This window comes from Anolis carolinensis, unplaced genomic scaffold (genome assembly GCF_035594765.1).
Source record: "Anolis carolinensis isolate JA03-04 unplaced genomic scaffold, rAnoCar3.1.pri scaffold_7, whole genome shotgun sequence".
NCBI lineage: Eukaryota > Metazoa > Chordata > Lepidosauria > Squamata > Dactyloidae > Anolis > Anolis carolinensis.
In genome coordinates, this window is record NW_026943818.1 from 26,291,399 (window position 1) to 26,307,989 (window position 16,591).

Below are 16,591 nucleotides of genomic sequence, written 5' to 3' on the forward strand. Positions count from 1 at the left end.
ATAATAAATGTAAGAATAATAATAAATGCAGTAAAATAATAAATATAGTAATAGAGTAAAATAATAAATGTATCAATAGTAATAAAAATAGAGTAAAATAAATGTAAAAGTAACAACAATAATAGAGTAAAACATAAATGTAATAATAATAATTAATAGAGTAAAATAATAAATGTAACAATACCAATAATAATAGAGAAAAATAATAAATATACCATATATACTTGAGTATAAGCTGACCTGAATATAATCCCACCAGGACCCTCACTCGAGTATAAGCCGAGGAGGGGTTTTTCAGTCCTAAAAAAGGGCTGAAAAACTAGGCTTATACTCGAGTATATACAGTAACTAGTAAAACTTGAACAGGAGTACATGAACAGAAACATAGAAAACTTCCAGGATATATTAAATCTAAAATCAAGACTTGACTTGGACCATGAACAAGAGAACTCAGGCTTAGCTTCTCACCATAATGCAGTGTTGCCTGAACTGTTCTTAAAGTCAACAACTACTGTGTTTCCCCGAAAATAAGACAGTGTCTTATATTAATTTTTGCTCCCAAAGATGCTCTAGGTCCTATTTTCAGGGGATGTCTTAATTTTCCATGAAGAAAAATTTACATTTATTGTTGAACAAAAAAAATGAACATTTATTATATACTGTACAGTAGTTGTCATCATAAACCAGCATAACCAGACAAACTGTGAATCCTATCAAGAATTTCTTGTTACTACCAATATTTCCATGTACAACACTATATGGTAAATACATTTACCGATCCTGCATGCTCTGGTGTACTGTTTGGCGGGCATGTTTCCAAACAAAAACTTTGCTAGGTCTTACTTTCGGGGGAGGCCTTATATTTAGCAATTCAGCAAAACCTCTACTAGGTCTTATTTTCTGGGGATGTCTTATTTTAGGGGAAACAGGGTAGTTGCTTAATAGCCACCCGTGAAAGCATTACGTCTCCCATGAATTTTCTCCCCAACTTTCCCACATAATATCTCAACCCAGCATACTCTATTTGTGAACTGAGACTTTTGTTGATCTCCGTAGCTATAGTTGGCTTCTCCTGGGAACCCTCCTTATCACTCAGCTCCTTACTTGAATCCTTGTCTACTATTGACTCCTCAGACTTATTTTGAGATCCTGTACTTTCCATTTTTTCACAGAGAGAAGCATCATTTCCCAGACCTGAATTTCCCAGACTTTAGAGCCCATCACTTTGTGTCACAGGAAAGCCCACAATCCTCTCTAAATCCACAGTTAAACCATCAGCCTCGGTCTGATATGAGAGCCATGTGTGAGTTAGGGCCTTTTACCCTAGCACTTAAGACCTGGCTCTTTACTTGAGCTTTTGGTATGTGTGTATTTTTATCCTTTACAATTTAGCTTGTAAATTGCCTAGAGCATCTTGGATGGAGGGCGATTAATAAGTAATTAAATGATGATGATGATGATGATGATGATGATGATCTGCACCATAGTTTCTACTCGAGAATCACACAAATGTGTTACCCAAAAAATCTGCAAAAAATCTCAAAGTGTTTTAAGTAAGTTTATGAATTTGTATCGGGCTGCATTCATAGCTGTCCTGGGCCACAAATGGCCCGTGGGCCGTAAATGGGAAAAGTCTGTTTTAGAGCATCTGTAGTCTTTCCAAGACTTGCCGTTAACACAGTTAACTCAGCAGTCTACTCACAATTACACCGATCGGGAGTGAATCTTGTCTTGATCATCCAAAATAAATGAGGGCATCTTGAAGCCGCTCGCCCATGCTGGTCTCTCCCGGCTGCAATTTTTATGCATTCCCCCTGTAGCTCAGCTTTTGTCTTTGGTTCCTCTGTAAATCATAAGTGTAGTTCATCCCAAGGACTTGTTTTCCTCCAGCTTCTCCTTCGGGTTTTCACAATACCTGCGGCCATTGTGATTTATTTCTGCACGGAGCCTATTCTCCTTCTCTCTGTGAATGATTGCTCTTCTGCAGAGCATGGGTGGCACAACCGATAACAAACATGCTCAAGCCCAGCAGACGACACCATTTCCTTCCCTTAAATTGTACTCCTTTTCCTCCAGACACTGAGAGGGAGGCTTGCGTCCTGAAATATCAGGTCATGCAGACATAGCAATCCTTGTTAGAAAAAGAAAAGGCGGCTTTGCCAGCCTGTGTTATACGAGGGTTGAATGAAAAGTAATGCCTCCACCTTCGTTACTTGGGTTTGGATGGGAATATTTTAATAAGTGAAATGCAGAAATAATCCTTAGAATGTGAAATATAATCCTTAGAAATAATCCTTTAACTACCACTATTCACTTTTCCACATTATCACCAGACAATTGGATACATTTCTGCCAACAACGAACAAGTTTTCTGAAGCCGTCACAGAAGAAGTCGACACTCTGTTTCCGCAACCAGTGTCTCGCAGTCCCCATTGTGCACAAATCTTCCAATAGCCAAGCAAAGCAATAATGTTCTTGTGAAAGGACCCACATGTTCTTGAGAAATGCCGATCGTGCTTGAAATTTCTCTCTGACGATCATCCTGAATCAATCTGTCAACCTTTTGCTTGTGAAACTCTGGTTGCTGTCACAGGATGTCCAACTCTTTGTTTCTCACGCAAGTCAGATGTTCCCACCTCAACATCTTTAAACTTACTCACCCAACGACACACGGTACTCACATCAACACAATCACCATAAACAGCTGCATTCTCTGATGAATGTCCTTTGGGGTGACACCTTCTGCTGTCAAGAATTCAATGACTGCACGTTGCTTAAGTCGCATTGACCGACCATCTGCGTGGGGTTCCATACTTCGCACTTTAACAACACAACCATTCAATGCTAAGGCTTCCCCATCTGCGCAGGGTTTCATATTTTGCACTTTAACAACACAACCATTCAATGCTAAGGCTTCCCCATCTGCGCAGGGTTCCATACTTTGCACTTTAACAACACAACTGTTCAATGCTAAGGCTTCCCTGTCTGCGCAGGGTTCCATACTTTGCAATTTAACAACCCAACCGTTCAATGCTAAGGCTTCCCCATCTGCGCAGGATCCATACTTTGCACTTTAACAACACAACCGTTCAATGCTAAGGCTTTCCTCCAAATGGAACTGTAGAGGAGAGTCTCCTGAACAAGCCAGTACCTGCTGCATACCAGGACTGCCATCTGTTGAGGAGTTACGAAGGTGGAGTCATTACTTTTCATTCAACCTTCGTAGCACCTGTTTGCTAGTGGCTTGTCAGAAAGGTTAGCTCAACTCTTTGAAGTATGCGCCATCTTGGATGATGCCTTTTTCTCGATTCCTAAAAGTGAACGTCGTGAGTCATGCTCTCCAATTGGTTTTAATTACTGAAAAGCACATTCTGTTCTGAGTCTCACCCTGAGTCCCGAGGGGAAAATATCAAAGCTTCTGGAGTTAAATTGGGTTCATCACTATAGACGGTTCGAAATGAAGGTCCTTGTCAAGCGAGTCTCTAAATCCCAGGCTCTGATGAATCAGTGTTCCCACTATGACTATCATCTGGGCACCAGGTAATTGGCCGTGGTGTGCATTTATAAATAGTGGTGGGTTAATTGAAAATAAGTTGCATTCAATTAAGAAGAAAGCTTTCTTGAAAAATGTGCTCAAAGCTTCCATTGCGAACCTGGAGTCGGAAAGAGAAGGAAAAACAAGTTGGATGAAATAGGTGTTCCTCCCTTGATGACGGCGTGTGTAACGAATAGGTTGAGCTTCGCATCATACAAGAAAATTACCCATTTTTCAAAATGATTGCCATTGTCTTCATGAGCCAAATGAGTGTTGTGACAATATCCAACTGCGCCAAGACAAGGAGACCGGACACAGAGATGATGTGTTGACTGATTGGACACAACTTTAATGCCAACACTGCAGTCATAAAGCATCAATCGTACCTTCCATGGGAGACAATGTGTAGGCCATATCCACCATATCCACCATAGGAGTCCAGTTCAACTCGGTATCTCCTCACCCCATAACCTTTGACGTTGTCGGACAAGTAGGCCTGTGCATTTTGGGTCAATCCCTACCCATCTCGTGCTCCTTATAACTGCTTTCCAGTGCCTCCTGAAAATGGGTGGGCTGCCAGATCAGTGTTTTTTTTTTTTTCAGCATCTGAAAAAAACTGATATTTTTGATCCATTGGTGGCTATGGGGAATTTACTAGGCTCCCCTTTCCCCTGGAGCCTTTCCTTTATTCCCTTCAAGGGGGCCTGGGTGTTAGCAACAGGGTTAAGAAAGCACCCCTATACAGCCCATCACGGGGGCGACTTCCCTCAGGCTCCCCTTCCATATCCTTCATTAAGACCCAGATTTTTTTAAAGCATCAGAGTTACCACTCTTAAGTTTCTGGATCTTTTTCCTTTTCTTTGTAGAGGAGGAGACTGGGTTTACTGCTTCTTAAGCTGCTCTACTCTAGAGGAGAGGTAGGAGTGCACACTTTGTTCTCTCCCAGCACCAGCAGATTTCCAAGGCATTTTAAGGAGGCCCAGGGAAGGAAGAGCGATTACCTGGAGCTCAGTCGAGCTATCCTCTCTGGACGACCTTAAAAATCCCCTCTCTTGCCGGCCAGGCTGCAATCTCCTTTCTGCTTGAGGTTTTGCTTCTATAATCTCTGGACTACCTTAAACTATAATCTCTGGACTACCTTAAAAAGGAAGAGCGATTACCTGGAGCTCAGTCGAGCTACCTCTCTGGACGACCTTAAAAATCCCCTCTCTTGCCTGCCAGGCTGCAATCTCCTTTCTGCTTGAGGTTTTGCTTCTTTAAAGCTGTTTCAACTTTCTACTCTAGAGGAGAGCTGGGCACGCATGCCTTCTTGTCTCACAGCACCAGCAGCTTTCCAAGGCATTTTAAGTAGGCTAGGGAAGGAAGAGGGATGATCTGAAGTTCAGTCGAACTATAATCTCTGGACTGCCTTAAAAATCCCCTCTCTTGCCTGCAAGGCTGCAATCTCCTTTCTGCTTCACTGGCTGCTGATAATATTCCGGGCCCAATTCAAGGTGCAGGTTATTACCTATAAAGCTCTAAACGGTTCGGGACCTGCCTATCTTCGTGACCACGTTGTCCCTTATGAACCTACTCAATCTCTAAGATCCTCTGGGGGGGCCCCTCCTCTCGCTTTCATCTTCCTCACAGTTTCGACTGGTGGGGACGAGAGAGAGGGCCTTCTCGGCCGTGGTCCCCCGGCTCTGGGACTCCCTCCCCAGGGAGATTAGGTTGGCACCCTTTCTATCCTCCTTCAGGAAGCAGTTAAAAACCTGGATGTTTAGGTTGGCCTTTGGTGAGACAGTCACTGGATGACCAGCCTCAGTTGGCACTATAACTCTACCCTGAATTTTATTAGGTCCCTTTTATTCTGGTATTTTAAGTGATGATGTTATTTTATATTGCTGCTGCAGTCCCCCCCCACCAATGAAGTCGACTGAATTGTACTTGGTGGTTGATTGATTTACTGCTGTATTGACTCTTGTTTTAATGTCTTACTGTGTTTTATTATTTTTTGTATATTGTTCAATGTATTTATGCTGTTGTTTCTGTAAATTGTGCTAGTTGGGCCTTGCCCCGTGTGCGCCGCCCCGAGTCCCCGTGGGGAGATGGTGGCGGGGTATAAATAAAGTATTATTATTATTATTATTATTATTATTATTATTATTATTATTATTTTGCTTCCTTAAAGCTGTTTCTACTTTCTGCTCTAGAGGAGAGGTAGGCCTCTTTTTTTGTTTGCTGGGATTGATATTAATAATAATCTTTTAGAAGTATTTTCTGGAGGAGAGGAAGGGAAGGAGAAAAAGAAGCTAAAAGGGTGATTCTTGTTAGTGTGTTCTGTTGTTAGAGTGAAATGTTATATCAAGTTATTCTGTTGGGTGTTTGCAACTGTGTGTTTCTGGCAGAGCATTCCAGCAGCGCATGGGTTAAGCACAAGCCAGCTTGATTGATCTCCGACAGGACCAATAGGTCAGGGCTTCCGTTTGAACTGTCTGACCGGAACTTTCATCATGAACTGAGGAATGCAGGAGGTGCCTGCTTGTACAGAAAACAGCCCTGGCATGCGGAGACGTGCCATGTGTCCGGAGAGTTATGGCTTTCAGTAATTGTAAATATCTTGTATAATAAAGTAATTAGACTTGCTGGGATCAGTGGTAAACAACGACTGAGCTGTCGTTTTGTTGGTGACACTTTTGCTGCTGCATCAAGTGGTCCTTTGGGTGAGCAGACGGAGAGAACTGACTCATCAAACAGTCAGGGTGTTGGATGATTGATTTAACTCCCTATACCAGCATCCCCTGACAATTCTCAGCCTCCAAGCCCCCAAATGAGGCATGCGCATCCCACCCACTGTCCCTGAAGTTTTCAACTCCCAGTCAATCCTACTAAATATGCAGAATCAGGAAAATAAAGAAAAATCGAAAAGATTCATATGTGATGCCGAATAGGGGAGGAGGAGTCGAGATCGGCTTCCACTTGCTTTCTTGTTGGGCGGGTATTTGAGAGCCCTTACCGTTATGGGATCCCGAAGTACCGAAGGTACCGGAGGAAACAAAATCCACGCACAAGCCTAATTCCAGCTGTAATCGTTGGTGGTAGACCACCTAAAAGTCTCTAGACCCCATTGTATACTCTGTTGTATTTAATGGTTATTGGCGTTAAGAAACCTATGGCCCCCTCTATGGCCCCCGGCCCACCCCCTCTATTCTTGATTCAAAATCAAAGCTTGAGTACACAATAATTTTCCTTCTTTCTTTTCAGAAATCCGGGAAGCTTTTCGAATACTGGACCGCGATGGCAATGGCTTCATATCCAAGCAGGAGCTGGGGATGGCAATGCGCTCATTGGGATACATGCCTAGCGAGGTGGAGTTGGCAATCATCATGCAGCGCCTTGACATGGATGGTGAGTCCTCTTGGTGATTCGTATGATCCACATCGTGTGGGGAACGGCTGCCCCTTGTTGTGCGTGTCTCAGAAGGATCCAGGTCCAGGATCTAGCATCTTTGGGTGGATCTGAAAGTGCATCTACACTTTGGAATTAATGCCGTTTAATTACTGTGGCTCAAGGCTATTGAATTATGGGATTTGTATTTTGTATATTCTATGGCAAAGAAGTCTAAAGACTTCATAAAACTATAGCTCCCAAGGTTCCATAATATTGAGCCATGGCAGTTGAAATGATGCGAAACTGCATTCATTCGACAGTTCAGAGTGCTCTTAGATTGAAGGTGAACTATACATCCCAGTACTTACAATTCCTATAAATCATGGTGAGTTTTCCCCAAACCTCTCTAGTACGTTCAGTTGCTGATCAATTCCAATAGAAAAGAATAGGAAAGGGTTACGGGAGAGGCAGTGGGCGGGGTCATGCAAATTCCACGCCAATGGAGAGAGTCAGAAACACTGGGATGTCTGTGGTGGAGGAAAAATATAACAACTAGGATGAAATTGTCCTCATATGAAAGCCTTCACTTGGGTGGTGGGCAGTGTGGTGTTTGTGGAAGATGTTGGCAGGGCTCTTGGACATGTTTACGGCATTCACTATAACCTGTAATGTTGTTGGAGGGAGGGCCATTGGTGTCTCCTATCGCTATTTGTGGAAGTGGGAGCCTGTCTATGTAAGTGGACACCCCAGCCACACACATACATACATATTTTCACTTCTATTATGTATGTAGATTGTGTAAAATTATCTGTGTGTATAAGGGGTATATGAAACAGAAATGAATTTTGAGTTGAGATCTGGACCCCATCTCCATGATCACATTATGTACCTGTAACAAAATATAGGTATGATCCATCAGTCTATTGAGCCAAGATTACAAAATAGACTGATAGGTCAATGTGTTGTCACCACCAAGCTTAGATATACTGTGTTCCCTCCCTACAGTTTTCCTTCTGTGCATGCGCCCTCACTGTTGTCGGCAACCAACTGGGCCACTCTGGATGCACAGAAGGGAATCTGGCAGGCGCCCGGAGAGGAGGCCGCCAAGAAGAAGTCGGACCATGCCTTAGTTACCTCCAGAATGGACTATTGCAATGCACTCTATGTGGGGCTGCCCTTAAGGACGGCCCGGAAACTATAATTAGTCCAGCGATCGGCAGCCAGATTGCTAACCGGAGCAACTTCCAGGGAGCGGTTAACCCCCCTGTTTAAGGAGCTCCATTGGCTGCCGTTCACTTTCCAGTCACAATTCAAGGTGCAGGTAATCACCTACAAAGCCCTGGTTTGGGACCCAACTACCTTCGCGACTGCCTTTCCGATCCTCAGGGGAGGCCCTCCTCTCATTCCCACCACTATCAGAGGCTCGGCTTGTTGGAATGAGGGAGAGGGCCTTCTCGGTGGCGGCCCCTCGGCTTTGGAATTCCCTCCCCAGGGAGATTAGGTTGGCTCCCTCTCTATCCTCCTTCAAGAAACAAATTAAGACTTGGATGTTTAGGTTGGCCTTTGGTGAGACAGTCACTGGATGACTAGCCTCAGTCGACATTATAATTTTATCCTGAATTTTATTAGGTCCTTTTTATTTGGGTATTTTAATCTGATGATGCTATTTTTATATTGCTGCTGTAGTTCTCCCACCTATGAAGTCGACTGAATTGTACGTGGTGGTTGATTGATATTATTACTGTTGTATTAACTCTTGTTTTATTGCCTTATTGTGTTTTATCTTTTGTATATTGTGCAATGTATTCTGACTTTGGTGATGGGAATCCTTTGTTGGGAGGTGTTAGCTGGCTCTGACTGTTTCCTGTCTGGAATTCCCCTGTTTTCAGAGTGTTGTTCTTTATTTAGTGTTCTGATTTTACAGATTGTATTGTTGTGTTTTATTATACCACAGCAATTTTAATATATTCTGATTTTAGTGTTTTTGAATACTTGGAGCCAGATTGTGTTCATTTTCATGGTTCACAGCAAAATAATAATAATAATAATAATAATAATAATAATAATAATAATAATAATACAGTAGAGTCTCATTTATCCAACACTCTCATATCCAACGTTCTGGATTATCCAAGGCATTTTTGTAGTCAATGTTTTCAATATATGGTGAAATTTTAGTGCTCAATTCGTAAATACAGCAATTACTACATAGCATTACTGCGTATTGAACTACTTTTTCTGTCAAATTTGTTGTATAACATGATGCTTTGGTGCTTAATTTGTAAAATCATAACCAAATTTGATGTTTAATAGGCTTTTCCTTAATCTCTCCGTATTATCCAACATATTCGCTTATCCAATGTTCTGCCGGCCAGTTTACGTTGGATAAGTGAGACTCTACTGTATTAATAATTATAGTAATAATAATGACTTTGGTAATACACACTGCTTCTCTCCCTTCTCAACTTCCTTTCTGCAGGAATTCTTTCTTGGGAGGTGTTAGCTGGCTCTGATTGTTTCCTTTCTGGAATTCCCAATTTTTCTGCATTCAGAGTGCTGCTCTTTATTTACTGTCCTGGTTTTAGAGATTATATTGTTCCGTATTATCATACCACAGTAATTATTACACATTATATTTATAATCTTAATTATCTGCTTAGAACTGGATTATATGAGGCCCCTTCTACACAGCTGTTTGAAATCCACACCGAACTGGATTATATGGCAGTGTTGACTCAAGATAATCCAGTTCTAAGCAGATACTGTGGATTATCTGCCTTGGCATTCTGGGTAATATAGCTGTGTGGAAAGGCCTTGAGTCTACACTGCCATATAATCCAGTTCAAATCAGATAATCTGTATTTTATAGGCAGTGTGGCCTAAGTGCCTGTCCCCTGGGCGCCATCTTATCTGTGGGAGTTGCTAGGATACGAAGGGGGCGGGGCCTAAAGGCAGCAGAGCCTACTTTTCTGACTGGCAGTTAGAGGGAGAAAGGCTCTTTCCCATCCTCTGTAATTTGGAGAATTTTCTAGGGTTTTTTGATGTAAAAACACAGACCGGATGACGATGTTTTTTGTTGCCAAATTTGGTGTGATTTGGTCTACTAGTTTTGTTGTTTAAGTTAAGGGGGAAACGGTCAGAACATTTTTATATAGCTAGATTATTATTAAGAAGCGCAGGAAAGAAGGCTTGTGAAGGGGAGAAAGGCCACCTAACTACGAATATAATGTCTAAATATGAAAATAAATACTACTAAATCCTACTTTGTGGATTTTCACTTATTGCAGGTGGTCCTGGATTGTAATCCCCCACAATAAGTGAGGGAACACTGTAGTCATTAATTTAACCTAAAATTCACTTATCGAGCTGCTCTTTGTCTTTGTTATTTTAAGGATTCACTTATCCTTAAATGCCTTACCGAATCCACGAGGGAGTCTATCCACTTAATATCTTTTATAACAACTTCCATTTCTTTTGCAGCAATAGTGGGATTTTAAAATAGCCGAGCGACTCTCTGACAACGCTTTCAATTGGCTAGAGTTTTTTGATTAAACAGTCTCCTTCGTTTTTTATATGAAACAGTATGAAACTTATGAAATTCCTGATTAATATCAGCAGCTGCAGTGACAAAACGTCCGTCCTCTCATCTTAATTTATTCCGCATTTGTCCTTTTTCTTTTGCAAAACGTTGGCAAGTCGTTTTGAATTTCTGTTACCATGCTCCTAATAGAAATCACTGCTTTTTGTATCTGGCTCATATTGAATGCTTCCATTTTTTTTTAATCTTGTAATAGAATCCAGTCTTTCCGAACATCTGGTTTCCTTATCCCATTTTTAAAAGGTTATTAATATCTTGGATTCATAGCTTTCAGGCTTGATCTCTCTCTCTATTTTTAGGGTAGAATTTTTCTTTGATACAGTGTCTCCTTTAAAAGAGACCCGCAAAATAGTTTGCATTATTCCTGGCATTTCATAATCCTGGGTAAAAAAATTATATCTCTTTTGCTTGACATATTGCTTTATTGAGTCTCCGTTATTACATTCAAGAAGATTTGACATTCTAGGAGCAGCATTTAAGGGGCATATTCTTGATTTACAACAGGGCTCTTTAACATATTTCATTATGATATCATGGATTTTAGATGGATTAGAAATCTGCTGGTTTCCCCTGTAATAGGCAGGAAGAGCATCTAAAGCAGTGATTCCCAAAGTGGGCGCTACTGCCCCCTGGTGGGCACTGGAGTGATCCAGGGGGGTGGTGATGGCCACAGGTACATTTGGGGGCGGGGCCAGGGGAAGGGCAGGGCCTCTTCCCAAGTGCCGGAGACAGGGCTGAGCCCCTGAGGTACCTGTTAGGACACACAGGGGGCGGAGCTAAAAGAGTGGGCGTCGCTTCTTCCCAAAAGCATGAGACAGGGCTGAGAATCTATACCTCTCCTGAGGCGCTTGTTGGGACGCAGAGGGCGGAGCTAAGGAAGGTGGCGGGGCCTCCTTCCAAGAGCCCGAGACAGGGCTGAGCCTCTATACCTCTCCTGAGAGGCCTTTTAGGACTAAAGGGTGGGGCTAGGGATGGGGGCAGAGCCTCTTCCCAAGAGCGTGAGACAGGGCTGAGCCTCTATACCTCTCCTGAGAGGACTTTTAGGACTAAAGGGTGGGGCTAGGGGCAGGAGCGTGAGAAAGGGCTGAGCCTCTATACTTCTCCTGAGAGGCCTTTTAGGACTAAAGGGTGGGGCTAGGGGTGGGGGCGGGGCCTCTTCCCAAGAGCGTGAGACAGGGCTGAGCCTCTATACCTCTCCTGAGAGGACTTTTAGGACTAAAGGGTGGGGCTAGGGGTGGGGGCAGAGCCTCTTCCCAAGAGCGTGAGAGAGGGCTGAGCCTCTATACCTCTCCTGAGAGGACTTTTAGGACTAAAGGGTGGGGCTAGGGATGGGGGCGGGGCCTCTTCCCAAGAGCCCGAGACAGGGCTGAGCCTCTACTATACCTCTCCTGAGAGGACTTTTAGGACTAAAGGGTGGGGCTAGGGGCAGGAGCGTGAGACAGGGCTGAGCCTCTATACTTCTCCTGAGAGGCCTTTTAGGACTAAAGGGTGGGGCTAGGGGTGGGGGCGGGGCCTCTTCCCAAGAGCGTGAGACAGGGCTGAGCCTCTATACTTCTCCTGAGAGGCCTTTTAGGACTAAAGGGTGGGGCTAGGGGTGGGGGCGGGGCCTCTTCCCAAGAGCGTGAGACAGGGCTGAGCCTCTATACCTCTCCTGAGAGGCCTTTTAGGACTAAAGGGTGGGGCTAGGGGTGGGGGCAGGGCCTCTTCCCAAGAGCATGAGACAGGGCTGAGCCTCTGTATACCTCCCCTGAGGTGCTTGTTAGAATATGGGGGCGGGTTCAGCCCCATCAGGCACTTGGGAAGAGGCCCCGCCCACTCCTCTAGCCCCGCCCCCTGTGTACTGGCAGGCACCGCAAAACAGGGATAGAAGCTCAGCCCTGCCTCAGAGCTCGTAACTCTGACTATCCCAGTCCTGGCCGACCATTTGTGGCCCTGCCCACCTCCCCTCGCAACCCTGCATCTTGGACTAGGGGAGAGGCTTAGCCCCGCCCTCTTGAGCAGGAGCCACGCCCACCCCTCTAAGCCATGCCCCCCTTTCCAGGGGGTTCTGAGTAATATTTTTTCTGTAAAGGGGGCAGTAGGCCAAATATGTTTGGGAACCACTGATCTAAAGCTTCAGAAAGCTTCTGTTCAACTATATCAAAGCTCTCTGCTTGGGCAGTGATGGCATGATCATCAGCGTAGATGAAACTCTCAGTCTCTTCTGTCAGGCTGATCATTTGTGTAAATGTTAAACACTGATGGAGCAAGCACGCTTGTGTTCCTTGGTGATACCTTTAGAGTTCTTACCAGATGGTCTTTACACATTCACTACGAACACATATCCCCATTCCACCACGTCTCCTGTATCATCAGATGGGAGCCCCTCCCCGCAAGGACTAACTGCCACTCCGGGATCTCCATGGCCAGGAAGACGTCATTCCACCATGTCTTCTGTGTCAATATAATATTATTATAATATATAATACTAATATTATGCTGTACTAATAATATAATATATTGTATATTCATATAATATTGATCATACTATAATGTAATACAATATAATAATAATAATAATAATAATAATAATAATAATAATAATAAGAAGAAGAAGAAGAAGAATACACTATTATAATTTTATATTATACATTACATGTAATATTACTAATAATATTGGAGTATAGTGGTATAGTACAATATAGTGATATATAATGCTTATATTGTGCTATGCTAATAATATAATATATTGTATGTACTTATAACTTGTAAGCCACTCTGAGTCCCCTTCGTGGGTGAGAAGGGCGGGATATAAATGTCACAAATAAATAAACTCGTTCCCCCCAATGGATGACCTGAAGCTGTATGGGAAAACACAAGCTGAAATCCAGTCTCTGACTAACACTGTCTGAATTTTTAGCACTGATATCAGCATGGAGTTTGGTTTGGACAAATGTTCGGCAGTGGCATTGAAGAAGGGAAAAATCATTGAAAGTGAGGGCATAAATATGCTTAATGGCCAAACTATCAAGTGTCACCAGCCAGAGGCCTATAAATATCTGGGCATATTACAGCTGGACAACATCAAGCATGAACATGTGAAGACTGTGGTCAGCAAAGAATACACACAAAGGGTCAGAAAAATTCTCAAAAGCAAGCTCAATGGAGGCAACACCATCAAGGCCATAAACACCTGGGCCATACCTGTCATAAGATATACTGCTGGCATCATAAACTGGACACAGGCGGAACTGGACAATTTGGACAGAAAAACAAGAAAACTCATGACCATTCATCATTCTCTGCAACCTCGCAGTGATGTTGACCGGCTATATCTGCCTTGAAGGTCAGGGGGCAGAGGACTCTTGCAAGTAAAACAAGCAGTCAAAGAAGAAGAACATGCCCTGGCAGAAGATGTAAAGCAAAGTGAAGAACCTGCTTTGATTGAAGTCAAAAATCAGAGACTCCACAAAGCACAGCAGACAAAAAACCAGTACAAGAAAACCACACTACAAACTAGGGCTGACAGCTGGCACAACAAAACACTGCATGGAAAGTTTCTTGACAAAATTGAAGGAAAAGCTGATAAGGAGAAGACCTGGCTGTGGCTCACAAATGGGACCCTGAAGAAGGAGACAGAAGGCCTGATCCTTGCAGTCCAGGAGCAAGCCATCAGGACAAAGGCAATTCAGGCCAAGATCGAAAAATCAGCTGATGACCCAAAATGCAGACTGTGCATTCAACCCCCCCCCCCCCCCCGAAATTTTTCAAGTTATAAAAAAAAATCTCGTTTACTTATGAATTTTAACTGGTTAACCAAATTCCCATGCTAAGTCTATAAGATGCAAAACATTAAGAGTCCCTCCAGGCACTATCTCAAGCAGATATTGACAGGTTTGTAGCGGGGAAGGGTATGTGCTAGGGGTTCAACCCCCCCCCCCCCCGGAATTTTCAAAACCCCTCCCGAAATTTTTTTCTGGCTACGGCCCTGGAAGCAGGTTATAAACAAAGTTTTATTATTACTATATAGTATGACATAGCAAATAAGATATATATGCTGGATTATTATTATTACTGTATATAGTTTAGTATAAGCCTAGTTTTTCAGCCCTTTTTTAGGACTGGAAAAAACCCTCTTTGACTTATATGAGGGTCCTGGTGGGCCCTCATTCAGGTCGGCTTATACTCAAGTATATATGGTACATTTATTGTTTTTCTCTATTATTATTGGTATTGTTACCTTTATTATTTTACTCTATTAATTATTATTATTACATTTATTATTTACTCTTATTGTTGTTACTTTTACATTTATTTTAATCTATTTTTATTATTAATAAAATAGGCTGTCTGTGTGAGCAGACACTTGTGCCACATACACACATACGGGTTTTCGCTTCTATTATGGATATAAGGTAAAGGTTTCCCCTGACGTTAAGTCCAGTCGTGTCCGACTCTGGGGTTTGGTGCTCATCTCTATTTCTAAGCCGGAGAGCCGGTGTTGTCCATAGACACCTCCAAGGTCATGTGGCCATTGGCATGACTGCATGAAGCGCCTTTACCTTCCCACCGGAGCGGTACCTATTGATCTACCCACATTGGCATGTTTTCGAACTGCTAGTTTGGCAGAAGCTGGAGCTAACAGCAGACGCTCACTCCGCTCCTGGGATTTGAACCTGGGACCTTTCGGTCTGCAAGTTCAGCAGCTCAGGGCTTTAACACACTTTGCCACTGGGGCAATATATAGATAGATATGCAAAGGTTTATTTTAGTGTTTATTAAAAAAACTGCAAAACAACGAGTCTGTGAAAAGCAAACCGCGAAGTAGTGAGGGAACACTGTTTCTGCCTAATTTGTTTCTTGAGCATGACACAATTGTAAACAAGTCAGGTTTTGCTCCTAGGATGGTGATGATAATGATATTATTAGGTGAGCTGACGAAGTGCATTTGAATTTCAGAAACGGATATACTGCAATAATACGCCTTTGTCCTAGAATCCTTGGCCGTTGGCCAAACTGCCTAAGGCACCTGGCTGTTGAAATCCAAAACACCTGGAGTCAGAGAGTTTGCCTCGAGGTCTTTTTTATGGCATCTTAAACAATAGCTTTAACAGCTTTACAATTACCATCTTAATTATCTGATATGGGCCATAAAATCCACAATGGTGGTCCAGCCCATTTTCAAAGGCAGACAAACAACTTAAGGATTAATTATCTTTTCACAACCAATGGTCCTGTAAGCCATTTACCTACTACGTCAATTTCAATCTCATATCATGGACTGACGCCTCCTAAACACATAAACAGTAATAGTTATACATGAAAGCTATAGGCAATTTGCGATCAGGCAGATGTTATGGGGCAAGCTGTTCCTGAACTCTCCGAAGTTTCTCAAGTTTGGAGTAACTTATAATCTATTGTTTGAAACAGGAAGTCATGACCAAGAGGTCATGAGTTCGAAGCCAGCCCAGGTCGGAATAAGCTCCCGACCATTAATAGTCTAGCTTGCTGTTGACGTATTCAGCCCAAAAGACAGTTGCATTTGTCAAGTAGGAAATTTAGGTATCACTTTATGCAGGGAGGCTAACTTAAAACATTTACAACACCATAAAAAACTTCCAGCAGCGTGTGAAAGGGCAGAATATAAATACTGTCAAAATACGTTTTCTAAATGTATATATTGTAATTTTATATTATTATTATTATTATTATTATTATTATTATTATTATTATTATTAAGAAAATCGCACAGACTACAAACAGAGGCACAATTATGCAGCCCAAATAAGGCCAAGATCGAAAAATCAGCTGATGACCCAAAATGTAGACTGTGCAAGGAAGCTGACGAAACCATTGATCATATCCTCAGCTGCTGTAAGAAAATCGCACAGACAGACTACAAACAGAGGCACAGCTATGTGGCCCAAATGATTCATTGGAACTTATGCCTCAAGTACCACCTCCCAGCAGTAAAGAACTGGTGGGATCACAAACCTGCAAAAGTATTGGAGAATGAGCATGCAAAGATACTGTGGGACTTCTGAATCCAGACTGACAAGGTTCTGGAACACTACACACCAGACATCACAGTTGTGGAAAAGAAAAAGGTT

The 16,591-nt window shown here is 42.7% G+C and overlaps 1 protein-coding gene across 5 annotated transcripts in view; it reads left to right on the forward strand.

Moving 5' to 3' along the window:
- The window catches only part of caln1 (calneuron 1), an 89,856-nt gene that overhangs the window by 52,527 nt on the left and 20,738 nt on the right, over positions 1–16,591 (forward strand). For 4 of the 5 annotated variants that reach the window (XM_062959063.1, XM_008121684.2, XM_062959062.1 and 1 more), the window contains one exon: positions 6,779–6,922. In XM_062959063.1, the coding sequence (XP_062815133.1) occupies positions 6,779–6,922 (144 nt within the window). Of the gene's footprint in view, positions 1–6,778; positions 6,923–16,591 lie in introns of those variants that run through there. The other variant, XR_010000069.1, reaches the window with a different exon arrangement.